The sequence below is a fragment of the Oncorhynchus clarkii genome, chromosome 3 (assembly GCF_045791955.1).
Source record: "Oncorhynchus clarkii lewisi isolate Uvic-CL-2024 chromosome 3, UVic_Ocla_1.0, whole genome shotgun sequence".
Classification (NCBI taxonomy): domain Eukaryota; kingdom Metazoa; phylum Chordata; class Actinopteri; order Salmoniformes; family Salmonidae; genus Oncorhynchus; species Oncorhynchus clarkii.
In genome coordinates, this window is record NC_092149.1 from 82,061,639 (window position 1) to 82,075,549 (window position 13,911).

The 13,911-nt window shown below is 41.0% G+C and overlaps 1 protein-coding gene across 2 annotated transcripts in view; it reads left to right on the forward strand.

Moving 5' to 3' along the window:
- Positions 1-13,911, forward strand: part of LOC139406178 (rho GTPase-activating protein 6-like) — a 64,617-nt gene that overhangs the window by 30,230 nt on the left and 20,476 nt on the right. The window contains exons 1-2 of one of the 2 annotated variants that reach the window (XM_071148676.1): positions 1,218-1,482; positions 12,844-13,003. In XM_071148676.1, coding sequence (XP_071004777.1) covers positions 1,441-1,482; positions 12,844-13,003 — 202 coding nt within the window. In that variant the 5' untranslated portion in view covers positions 1,218-1,440. Of the gene's footprint in view, positions 1-1,217; positions 1,483-12,843; positions 13,004-13,911 lie in introns of those variants that run through there. The other variant, XM_071148677.1, reaches the window with a different exon arrangement.

Consider the following 13,911-nt stretch of genomic DNA (forward strand, 5'->3'; position numbering starts at 1 on the left):
AAAAGTCAAATTTTCCACATTTATAGGCTTTACAACTATGTTCCTAGTCAGATTATAGTTTCTTCTAATCATATTGAACCCCTGAGCCAAAAATAGTTATTGGCTTGAAAAATGGTTAATTCTAATTACAGAAAACATTGTATGTTTGCATCATAAAAATGTCACAATTTATAAATATGATAATAAATGTTATAGAAAAACAATGTAAAATACAAACCGAGTCAAACAAGCTGATATTCAATGAAAAACACTTACGTTTTTGTTCATCCTTGCACAAGTACTGTGTCCTCATGTCTTGAAACTCGATCCTCAGGCTAATCCCAAGAATGTGGTCGAAAGTTGAGGGTTATAACTTAGATTTGTTGTGCAAAAACAGAGTGGTCACGGTTTTTGGCCTCTACCTGCAGTTTGTTTGTTTTGTTCGAACAGGAGTTGTTCCTGTTTAGATGGGCAAAGCTGCTGAAGATGTCAGCATGTCACAGTAATAACAAACATGACAATTTCTCTTCTCCATAAGGGAGAGTCAATTCACATTCTCAGGCAATAGAGACATTTGTTTACCCTTTGTGGACAGTAGGCTAATGGGACCATGTTGTAACCATGTAGACTGGATCTCATTTGGATTTAATATATTTTCAAGCGTGAGAAGCAGGTTAATACAACTACGACATAGTATATAGTGTAATGCATGTTTAGCAGGGTCATAGCGCTGTCGTTTGCATAGCACGTAATTTAAGTAGGCTACCGATAGAATTACTACATCACAAAGGTCTTTACATTTATCTGCATGTCCTGATGCATTACATATGGTCTGGACACTTCATACTATATAAACAGTTTTATTACGACACAGAGACATTCCTCACATCAACGTCCTCAACCAAATGGTCTGCTTTGCAAATTATTCACGCAAATAGATTTCACGGACAGCACATTGATAGTGGAACGTAAATACAATATTGAATGATGTTGAGGTATGACCTCTAGTCTAGAATATATTTTATCACAGTGAGACAAGTCGGTACATTTTGGATTGGAAAATATGTATTGTGTGAAGGATGGCATGTTTAATATGCGTTAAAACACAAATGGCGGAATCTTTCTGAGGATTTTGACAGTGTTTGTCATCACGTCATTAATAACTGAGTTGTTGAACTTTCCAATGGAGAGAGAGAGCGCATCAAACTTCCCCGCCCCGTCTATCGTCAGGCTTCCTTGCGTTTCGATTCTTCAAGGACCTAAGCTTCACCAGACAAGGGGAAGCGCAAATGAGAGTTAAACGACAAAAATGGAGTAAAACTGAGGGCAAATATAGCAACATCTTACATGTTATCTATTTGCAGTCATTGACGTAGCGACTTACATTTCAGCAAACTTGATGTAAATTAAAATGTAACTCCACAAACGCTCTGTGTAGCGGGCTGTGTAGGTATTCGGATCATGGGGGACCTCCTACCCTTCAACAGGCGCATCCCATACTTTGTAAGTATTGTCCGGTGCTCTTCTGTACCGCGTCAGCTGTGTAGACTTTTTGAACAAACCAACATTTGCGTATGTTTAACCAAGAGGTTGAGAATTTCCTACATTTTCTATTAAAAAAGGGGGGGGGGGGGGGGTTCGATAAAGTGTCAACGATTAAAAAAAGATATTGAGAATTTCCTACATTTTGTATTAAAAATGTTGGTTCGATAAAGTGTCAACGATAACATCATTTTGGAGATATTAGTTGTAATTGGAAATGCCTCATGTCTGCTTCTCTTCAGACTTTTATATGACATATAACTTCAAATTATGTTTAAAAAAAAATAATGCTCCTCACATGTAATGCCGTGCATTGTGTTATAGCCTAGAAATCATCACAATTAAAATGTAATGGGATGCCGTTTCTCCGTGGTTTGTTTTGTTTTTGTTGGTGTCCCAGTCTTTAATGGAATGGCTACATGCACATGTAACCGTTTGGCTTTACAGTGACGTCTCATATACAGTACATTGCTGCCCAGTAATAAACAGTGACAGGTAGGCAACAGGAACGCTGAAGAGCAGGTGGCTTCCCTTTTGTCTTGTCCACGAGGAGTTCCCCATACTTATTAGGTGGATCGCTGAGTCAGTCATGTGGTAGTTTCAGTAAGCAATCGTACATGACCTCTTATCATGTGATATCAGCGGTGTGTTGGGCTAAGAACCAATAAGCATACCCACTGGGCACAGACTTTAATCCAACGTCTATTCCACGTTGGTTAAACTTAATTTAATTGAAATTACGTTGAAACAACGTTGATTCCACCAGTGTGTGCCCAGTGGGGTAGCTTCACAAACTGTAATTGGGCTGGGTGTCAGGGTGTGATAGTCTACAGACAGTGATCTAGGTGAGTTCAAGCCACCAGTGGTCTATGAACTCTATGACCCCATACCTGGCCTATAAGGAACCTACCTGAGGCTATAACTGGGAAAACTGAATTCCCCAATGGGAGAGTGAGTCCTCCTCACCGTCTATATTGCTGCACAAAGCATGTTCTACATCACTGCTGGGATTAATGCTCAAGTCACCTTGCACTAATGATTCATTGCGGGAACTTGTTAAAGCAACTCTGTTAATTGCTTAAGTTGACAGCTAATTTCTCGTTTTTTTTGTAAAGATGATTTTAGAATGTAATTCACTGACAGAAACGAGAGGGAGTTCTGCCAATGGGTCTCATATTAAATCAAGTGTTACTTAGGACCAGGTGTGGTACAAGGACTGTGGGTTATGATGACGTCAGAACCAGCATGAATTCTTAGTAAATATTATGGGGCTGACTGACTGACAACATCCTGACAGAGGAACTTGCTTTTCTATTGAAAGCATTTATGATCAGTTCAGACATTATCAGACATCTCTTGGAGTATGTCTGAAGTTGAATCTCTAGAATTGTGATACGGTTTGTTTTGGTTTTTAGAACATATAACATATCTGAGATTGTGTCGCCACCCCCTAAAACAGTGTAACTACACTTTAGTGCAGGGTTCCCCATCTGGGTGATTTTGCCAAAGCACAGCCCCCACACCACTAGAGGGATATCTTCAACCACCGACTTACTACCCTGAGACAAGGCCGAGTATAGCCCACGAAGATCTCTCCTCCACGGCACGAACCTGAGGGGGGCGCCAAACCCAGACAGGAAGATTACGTCAGTGACTCAACCCACTCAAGTGACGCACCCCTCCTAGGGACGGCATGGAAGAGCACCAGTAAGCCAGTGAATCAGCCCCCGTAATAGGGTTAGAGGCAGAGAATCCCGGTGGAGAGATGGGAACCGGACAGGCATAGACAGCAAGGGTGGTTCGGCGCTTCAGTGCCTTTCCGTTCACCTTCACACCCCTGGGCCAGACTACACTCAGTCATAGGACCTACTGAAGAGATGAGTCTTCAATAAAGACTTAAAGGTCGAGGTCTCTCACATGGGTAGGCAGATCATTCTATAAAAATGGAGCTCTATAGGAGAAAGCCCTGCCTCCAGCTGTTTGCTTAGAAATTCTATGGACAATTAGGAGGCCTGCGTCTTGTGACTGTAGTGTACGTGTAGGTATGTACGGCAGGACCAAATCGGAGAGATAGCGTAGGAGCAAGCCCATGTAATGCTTTGTAGGTTAGCAGTAAAACCTTGAAATCAGCCCTAGCCTTAACAGGAAGCCAGTGTAGAGAGGCTAGCACTGGAGTAATATGATCACATTTTTGGGTTCTAGTCAAGATTCTAGAAGCCATGTTTAGCACTAACTGAAGTTTATTTAGTGCTTTATCCGGGAAGCCGGGAAGTAGAGCATTGCAATAGTCTAATCTAGAAGTGACAAAAGCATGGATTAACTTTTCTGCATAATTTTTGGACAGAACATTTCTGATTTTTGCAATGTTACCTAGATGGAAAAAAGCTGTCCTTGAAACAGTCTTGATATATTCATCAAAAGAGAGATCAGGGTCCAGAGTAACGCCAAGGTCCTTCACAGTTTTGTTTGAGATTACTGTACAACCATCAGGTTTAATTGTCAGATCCAACAGAAGATCTCATTGTTTCTTGGGAGCTAGAACAATCTCTGTTTTGTCTGAGTTTAAAAGTAAAACATTTGCCGCCATCCACTTCCTTATGTCTGAAACACAGGCTTCCAGGGAGGGCAATTTTGTGGTTTCACCATGTTTCATCGAAATGTACAGCTGTCTATTGTCCACGTAGCAGAAAGATGGCATCCTATGATGGTGCCACGTTGAAAGTCACTGAGCTCTTTGTACTGACAATGTTTGTCTCTGGAGATTGCATGGCTATGTGCTCGATTTTATGCAACTGTCAGCAAAGGGTGTAGCTAAAATAGCTGAATCCACTAATTTGAAGGGGTATACACATAATTTTGTATTTATAGTGTATATGCAATAGTATACAAATGTAAGCAAGGTTTGAAATTATTATTTTTTAGTCAAATATTATATCTGTTTGGGCTTCTTGCGGTCAGTTTTCTATCTACAAAATATTTGTAATTGTGTTCCGGCTCCCTGACCATCCGCTCAAGAAACAAAACGTCCTGCGACTGAATCTATAATGAACAAAAATATAAACGCCACATGCAACAATTTAAACGATTTTACTGATTTACAGTTCATATAAGGATATCAGTCAATTTACATACATTATTTAGGGCCTAATCTATGGATTTCACATGACTGGGTAGGGGTGCAGCCATGGGTGGGCCTCGGAGGGCATTGGGCCACCCACTGGGGAGCCAGGCCCAGCAAATCAGAATGAGTTTTTTAAATACTCCTCAGTTTAATCAGCTGTCTGGGTGGCTGGTCTCAGACGATACCCGCAGGTGACGAAGCCGGATGTGTCAGTCCTGAGCTGGCGTGGCTAAACGTGGTCTGCGGTTGTGAGGCCGGTTGGCCGTACTGCCAAATTCTCTAAAACGATGTTGGAGGCGGCTTATGGTAGAGAAATTAACATTACTTTCTCTGGCAACAGCTCTGATGGACATGCCTGCAGTCAGCATGCCAATTGCACGCTCCCTCAAAACTTGAGAAATCTGTTACATTGTGTTGTGTAACAAAACTGCAAATTTAAGAGTGGCCTTGTCCCCAGCACAAAGTGTGCCTGTGTAAGGATCATGCTGTTTAATCAGCTTCTTAATATGCCACACCTGTCAGGTGGATGGATTGTCTTGGCAAAGGAGAAATGCTCACTAACAGGGATGGAAACAAATTTGTGTGCCAAATTTGAGAGAAATAAGCTTTTTGTGCATATGCAACATTTCTGGGATCTTTTATTTCAGCTCATGAAACATGGGACAAACACATGTTGTGTTTATATTTTTGTTCAGTGTTGTTGATGATCCCTGTGACAGTGCTTTCAGTGAAGTCTGGAGCTGTGCCAAGCTTTAGATTTTTCTGTTTGCAGATGTTACTGACCTGGTTTCGAACCAGAGTTATCAATATGACTTTGGCTGTAGGTACCCTAGCAGTTAACCGAAAGGTCGCTAGGTCGAATCCCTGAGATGACTTGGTGAAAAATCTGTCAATTTGCCCTTGAGCAAGGCACTTAACACTTATTGCTGCTGTAAATCGCTCTGGATAAGAACGTCTGAAAAATGACTCAAATGTAAAAACTAAACAAATACATGTAACAAGACCCTGTTAGCCCATTGAGCTAAAGCCATATTTCTTATGAATCTTATTGGACCTCAGTGATACATGTAGAAACTGTAGTAGGAAAATCCTACTGCAACTTACATGGTCACTTTTTAGTAATGTTTTTTATTAATTATCCTTGAAAATATGTGCATCTGACCTTGTGCTTCATGTAGTATGAAGGATAACACATTATCGTGGAGTCTCCTTGTAGCTGAATAATATTTGCTTAAAAGCAGGAAGTACTATATGAAGTATGATAAAAACTGTTTTACACCATTATTCCAAAAACACTATATTAGTGAAAGATCAATAATAGTAATCATTAAAGCCTGTTTTTGTTCACAATGTCTATAAAAAAATCCTATGGGATTGTTTTGAATATGCCAAGAATCTAGTTTCCTTTAGTTATCTTTGGTGCCACAGAAGCAGTCATTACTATGCCCTATCTATCATCTCCTCATCAGATTGGAAATAACAAATCGTGGTTGTGTTTCCCCTCGATCTAGATAAATGGTTGCTGTGTGTGCAGGTTGTGAACTTGCCAGACATCAGAAAGTCAATGAACAGTCAACCAACCCGAAAATAACCTCATTGAAGTGCAGTCATAAATATTGATCAGCGTGCAGAATCCTGTTTAGTTCAGATTGGGAAGGTGGCAGTTTCTCTTCCACGTTGTTAGTTAATTATATTAGTGTTGGACTTGTTGTAGAGGTTTTAGTATTGTTTTCGGTATTTGTTTCTAAAATTATTCAAGCCGCGGTTTGAAGTCTTTGTGGAGAACAGGACTAGTTAAATGTTCCATTCAATGGCTTCCTGAACAGGGAGGAATATTCATCACCCAACATACCTATCTCAAGTGTGTTTAATGGCTGTATTCTGAGCTGGCAGTCTCACTACTTTGTGTTTCCCTTGCTCATGTCTACTCATTGTACCTCACCGAGTGATGGCTAACACTTTCTCTTTTTTTAATTGCATTGGGGACGGACCACTGAAGGACATGCACATTGTGGCAACTCTTTCATATAGGATGCTACAGTATTACAGTTCATGATGAATTTAAGTACTATTTCATGAAACTGAATGGAAATCCATTCTATTTTATGTTATTAACTATCAGAACTGGTAGTAACAGGAATAAGCATCCCTACTCACACACATGGCGGTTTATGGCTATGTGTGTGTTGCATACCATATGGCTATATACTGTACAGTACTGTATGTTACCTCTGTTAATTTTCTTTCATCCTCTGAGGTGGGGTTTAGTGAGCAGGGCAGCACCTCTCACCTGTAATTGGACAGAAAACACCACTGAGTTGCGTAATGTTTTCCCATATCATGTTTAAGATGAGATTGAACTCAAGGTTAGTATGACTAACAACATTCCCCTTTAATGACACATTCAATCTTTTCAAAACCAGGTCGCTCCTCTTAGTGTGAAAGAATGCACAGCCAGAGTGACATGTTGATATTATGTCTTTCAAGCTGTTCAGAGAAAAGTGACTGATCCATTTTATAGAATGCTCTTTTTTTCCCACTGTGATATGATTAGGTACCATCCTACTCACACATACAATCATAACCTTCGGATACATTGTAGTAGACATAGGGTAGGACTAGGGTTGCTAAGCTACCGCTAATTTACCAAAGTTACCGGAATCTTCAGTAATTTTGTTAATTAACAAAAATGATATGGCAAACTGTCATAACTTTGGTCATTTATGCTTGAATAACTTCTTTTTTTTCTTTTTTTAAATGTATTCAACAGAGGGCCAGAGATAATTACAGACACCTGTCATAATCTGAAGTACAGAAGTCTTGGATAAGGTTACAAAGGGAGGGGTTATTACTGGAAATGTTCTAAGTTTACCAGTAAACTAACAAAATGCTGGTATCTTTCAAGGATTTATGTAATCTAAGTAAGTATACCCTCCCTTAATAACCTTATCCAAGACTGCTGTCACACTAAACAGTTCAACGAGAGATGCTTTATGAGTGGTGGGGTAATGTGAGAGTCTAGTCCACATGTCTATAGTTGTCAGTGTGAGGACCATGCCCTTCTAGACTGTCTCTGAGTAGGACGGTGGTACCATGCCCTTCTGGACTGTCTCTGAGTAGGACGGTGGGACCATGCCCTTCTGGACTGTCTCTGAGTAGGATGGTGGGACCATGCTCTTCTGGACTGTCTCTGAGTAGGACGGTGGGACCATGCCCTTCTGGACTGTCTCTGAGTAGGATGGTGAACCATGGGATGTACTGCAGAGGAGTCTGGTGGGAGGAGCTATAGGAGGAAGGGCTCATTGTAATGGCTGGAATGGAATAAATGGAGCGGAGTCAAACACGTGGTTTCCATATGTTTGATGTGTTTGATACCATTCCATTAATTTCATTCCAGCCATTACATCCTATAACTCCTCCCACAGCCTTGTCTGATGTAGTGAGATCTGATAGGAACATTGGAACAGATTGAGCAGATGAGAGCTGTCGTTAAAGCTGATATGAATAGGATATGGTGTAATATACAAATGAGTCTGTCATAACGCACCCACATCTAGATGTTCCCTCTGTTTGATGGGTTCTCAGTTTGATGGGTTCTCAGTTTAATGTTTCCTCAGTTTGATGTTCCATCAGTTTGATGTTCCATCAGTTTTTGATGGGTTCTCAGTTTGATGGGTTCTCAGTTTGATGGATTCTCAGTTTCATGGGTTCTCTGTTTGATGGGTTATCAGGTTGATGTTCCCTCTGTTTGATGGGTTCTCAGTTTGATGGGTTCTCAGTTTGATCTTTCCTCAGTTTGATGTTCCATCAGTTTTATGGGTTTTCAGTTTGATGGGTTCTCAGTTTGAAGGATTCTCAGTTTGATGGGTTTTCAGTTTGATGGGTTCTCAGTTTGATGGGTTCCTAGATTGATGTTCCCTCAGTTTGATGGGTTCTCAGTTTGATGGGTTCTCGGTTTGATGGGTTTTCAGTTTGATGGATTCTTAGTTTGATGGATTCTCAGTTTGATGGGTTTTCAGTTTGATGGGTTCTCAGTTTGATGGATTCTCAGTTGGATGGGTTTTCAGTTTGATGGGTTCTCAGTTTGATGGATTCTCAGTTGGATGGGTTTTCAGTTTGATGGGTTCTCAGTTTGATGGATTCTCAGTTTGATGGGTTCTCAGTTTGATGGGTTTTCAGTTTTATGGGTTTTCAGTTTGATGGGTTCTCAGTTTGATGGATTCTCAGTTGGATGGGTTTTCAGTTTGATGGGTTCTCAGTTTGATGGATTCTCAGTTTGATGGGTTCTCAGTTTGATGGGTTCCTAGGTTGATGTTCCCTCAGTTTGATGGATTCTCAGTTTGAGTATGGTTCCCAATCAGAGGCAGCTGTCTATCGTTGTCTCTGATTGGGGATCATACTTAGGCAGCCCTTTTTCCACTTTCTGTTGTGGGATCTTGTTTTTGTTAGTTGCTGGTTTAGCGCTACTATACTTTACGTGTCGTTTATCTTTCTTGTTTTTTTGGTGTTCATTTAATAAATTCAAAATGTACACCTACCACGCTGCACCTTGATCTCATTCAGACGACAGCCGTAACAAATGGTTTCAAATACACCATGTGTTTGATGCCATTCCATTTACTCCTTTCCAGACATTATTTTGAGCCATCCTCCCCTCAGCAGCCTCCACTGCTTGCCATGTATACAGTACATAACTCACTTATCTTTTCATCTTAATCAGAGTGGGTTGTAAACAAATACCCTGTAATTGTGTGGACAGATGCTACAGCCTGTTATGTAAATATATGTAAAACTGCAAGGGGGAAAGTAAACCATTACGTGGTTGCTAAGTTACCTACCAGACGTATTAAATCTTGGAAAGGGTTGTATTGACGGCTTTATTTGACTTTCTGACTGTATCCCAACCCCGGACTGCCACCTGCTCAAGCCTCAACCATTATTTATTATGTATTATTATTTTTATCATGCAAGTCAGTCAAGAACAAATTCTTATTATACAATGATGGCCTACCCCGGGCCAAACCCTCCCCTAAACCGCTGCGCCACTCGGAAGCCAATTAACTAGCAGGGCTTTGAGCTTTACCTCTGAGTTTGATTTGTAAAAATAATAGAAGAAGAAGATGAATAGAATGTATTTTATTTTCCTTCCTCTCGACCACTGTCTCATATCAGAAAAACCGACAACAATCTTTACAATATATCACGTGTATCCACACAATAAGATGTAATGTTGTAGAACCGGATTGTTTGGGCAGACTTATCATCCCATTTACTCTGTGTTCAATCCCACATTGTGGAAACGTGTGATAACGTGCTGTGATGTATTACTGGGTGTTGATGCCTCCCAGCTGTGGATAATTAACACCAAACGTGTGTGTGTGTGTTTTTGGCCTTTATGGGTTGGCACGCAGAGAAGGGAGATTAAACACATTCTCTGGCTACAGCAGAGATCTTGGCTCCAGTGGACAGAACATGGAGAGAATCGCAACAGAGACAATCTTTTGTTTGTTGATTAGGGAAGGAAGTACTACAGAGTATCAGTCCCTTGTGTAGCCGATGGAGGGTTGGACTGGGGAAAATGACTCAATGATTCAACACCCTACCAGGGGAGGAATCCTCACAATGAGCTGAGGTAAACACTGTAATGTCAGGAGGCCGTCAAGGCTGTGAAACATGATTGATACAGTAGAATGTTCGATCTCCTTTAGTTCTGTTAGATCTCCCTTAGATGTCCGGTAGAGCTCCCTTAGATCTCCCTTAGATCTCCGTTAGATCTCTGTTAGATCTCCGTTCGATCTCTGTTAGATGTCCGTTAGATCTCCCTTAGATGTCCGTTAGATCTCCCTTAGATCTCTGTTAGATCTCCGTTCGATCTCTGTTAGATCTCCCTTAGGTCTCTGTTAGATCTCCGTTCGATCTCTGTTAGATCTCCCTTAGATCTCCGTTAGATCTCCCTTAGATCTCTGTTAGATCTCCCTTAGATCTCTGTTAGATCTCCGTTAGATCTCCCCTAGATCTCCCTTAGATGTCCGTTCAATCTCCCCTAGATCTCTGTTAGATCTCTGTTCGATCTCTGTTAGATCTCCCTTAGATCTCCATTAGATCTCCCTTAGTTCCGTTAGAGCTCCCTTAGATGTACGTTAGAGCTCCCTTAGATCTCCATTAGATCTCCCTTAGAACTCTGTTAGATCTCCCTTAGATCTCTGTTAGATATCCCTTAGATCTCCCTTAGATCTCTGTTAGATCTCTGTTAGATCTCTGTTAGATCTCCCTTAGATCTCCCTTAGATCTCTGTTAGATCTCCGTTAGATCTCTGTTAGATCTCCCTTAGATCTCTGTTAGATCTCCCTTAGATCTCCCTTAGATCTCCGTTAGATCTCCCAAGTACGCCTAGTGTCTATGTTTGTTGGTTTCCTCAACAGAAAAAAAACAAGTTGTTCTATTCTATGCTGTTATATTTCTACTCTCCATCCCCAGAACCTCTGATTGCAGTTGAGGTGTTAGCCAATGCCATAGAGGTGGAGCATGCCTGAGCAGAGCGGTTAGATGTACATGTATGTCCAATGCCATAGAGGTGGAGCATGCCTGAGAAGAGCGGTTAAATGTACATGTATGTCCAATGCCATAGAGGTGGAGCATGCCTGAGCAGAGCTGTTAGATGTACATGTATGTCCAATGCCATAGAGGTGGAGCATGCCTGAGCAGAGCGGTTAGATGTACATGTATGTCCATGGTTCAGTATCAGGTGCGTGATATTAATTCAGTTAAAGTAGTTAGACTTTGTGAAGTAAAGACATTACTCTCCCAACAGGAGAGAGTAAGCTACTGTACAGTAGTGTAAGCAAAGCCTGATAATGAGCACGTAAGTCGATTCGGAGCATGGCTCATATGAGATCAAAGGAAGTCTAATCTGCTGGCTGGATTTATTAGAGAGATGCTCCGAGGTCAGGGTTTTCAGCAGCGAGTGAGGACTCCTGGTTTCCTAGTCTGGTAGATCACAACAGGGGTTCATCCTATTAACTAACTCAGCAGAGTCCTTTTCATCATAGATCATTAACTGTTATTTTGTTAGTCTTGAATTTGCATTATAAAAGTAAATCAGTGTGTTTTCTCAAGCCTGAAATGTTAGTCAAATTGTATTGTATGGAATGTTCTCCACGCATGGTGGTGGCTGGATGAGTATTGAACTCTCTCCATGTCACAGTTCTTGGATACTGTCAGACGATAATGAATTTACACTTAACACCATCTCAACATTAGACAGAGAGAGTTGGCCTACAGTATGTCAGCAGCACTTACCTCTCCAACCAGAGCTGGGAGAGGCTGTAATGAGGCTTGAAACACAGGGCTCAATGTCTGACATTCCTGAGCATGGATGGTGCTCTGGCAAGCTCTCTCACAGTGGGAGTTTCAGCCCATCCAGCTGTGTTATTCACCAAGTTCTCCAGTCAGAGAGGAAATTACAACAACTAGGCTTTTATTGATGGCCTTTTGAAACCATGGACTGTGACCTCATTATAGACCAGGGGAGATGACGGGACAGAGACATATTTGGTAATGGCTGAGTAAATGGGTTTCACTTTTAACAGAACAGGCTCTTTATACTGTTAGGCCTGTTAGGCCTACACACTTCTCATTTAGGAGGTTGGGAGATAATGTGTTTTAAATTCTAGTTTTGCTCTTGTGTCTCGCTTGTAAAGGTTTGTTGAGTTTGCGGAAAGTACATGAGTCTGTTTCCTTTTAGAGTGGTTGGCATGACCCAGTTTTTACATTCTCTTCCCTTAGTGGGCAAAATAACCATCTGTCGTCAGGGAGATCCGTCGTCAGGGAGATTCGTTGTCATTGAGATCCGTTGTCAGGGAGATTATTCACATGAACTCTGGTTCATACTTACTTACAGAGTTGAAAGAAATAAGAATTTGTATGTTCCTTAAATAATTTGTTGTACAATAGAAACCAAACTAGATCTGAACACATATTAGGCTAAAACCAACTGGGAATTAATCATGGGAATTGTCAAATGATTGATGCGCTCCAGTTTCTCAACTGTCAGTTCATGCAGAAATATCTGTTGCTTTACAAATGCATGACTAGTCAGGTACCTCCACAGTAACAGTACTGATAGATGTATCTGATGTGTGTATGTGTGTGTATCCCTTGTTTCCTCTCTGACGTGTGTGTGTCCTGTCTCCTCACCACAGGGTGCCTTCACATGGAACAGCATGTCAGGGCGGAGCGTTCGTCTGAAGCCTGTGCCCCTCCAGAGCCTCTCAGAGCTGGAGAGAGTCCGCCTGCAAGAAGTGGCCTTCAGCAGGCTGCTCCAGGAATACAACCTGGGCTGCCAGATCACCATCCCCAAAGGTACTCTACTATTCAGGCTTGGAGGCCATCTAACATCCACTATCTCCTGATCTCTTCATTCAACGAGCAAAGCTACTTGGAAAACATTATTGTCACAACAAGTCTGAATGTTACACAACATATACTGACACCAAAACTGAATGTAATAAATAATTTCTAGTTTATTCTGTGTATTTTACATAGGATGTCCTGTGTATTTAGCGTTTGCATGAATAGCAATTTGTAAAACCCTGTTTTAACTGTGTATTTAATGACCTTTTGTATAGAAGATAGTGAATTATAGGTATGTAGCTGTAGGAGTTATTTATTTCAACTGTCTTGTCGTGGTGTGAGGTTGTCTATCTTCACCTCATGGTCTGTTTCTGGTCAGCCAGGCTCTGTCTTGGATTACATTCCCTCGTGTGCTCCTGTCTTAACTATTTTAGGCTAACATGGGACAGGCACCCTATAGACATGCACTGCCATCAACAGTCACTCGCAATAACTGCAGCATTAAAACTTTAGAAAGCACTAGCATGAAAAGTAAACAGTCAACTGTAGGAAAAACACATGAAATGTAATCTGAAATAGTAGCAGACATTAGAACCACCCTTTCTACATATGGATTGAGTTAGAAAAGACAAGACACAGTATATCCGGCCATGTTTTTGTGTGGATTGTCACATGTGACTTTAACAGTGCTCTTGAAAACTAGGATTAGGATTCATATTCCACATTTTAAATATTACATGATTTATGCTTGGGTTGTCTGTTTAATGATATTTTTGAGTGATTGTGATGAGTGATGAAAACATTTGTGTATGGTAATGCAATATTGAGTCATGAAATTACATGTTACAGGTATGGTAGAATGCAGTAGAATGTGGTAGAATGCAGTAGAATGTGGTAGAATGTGGTAGAATGTGGTA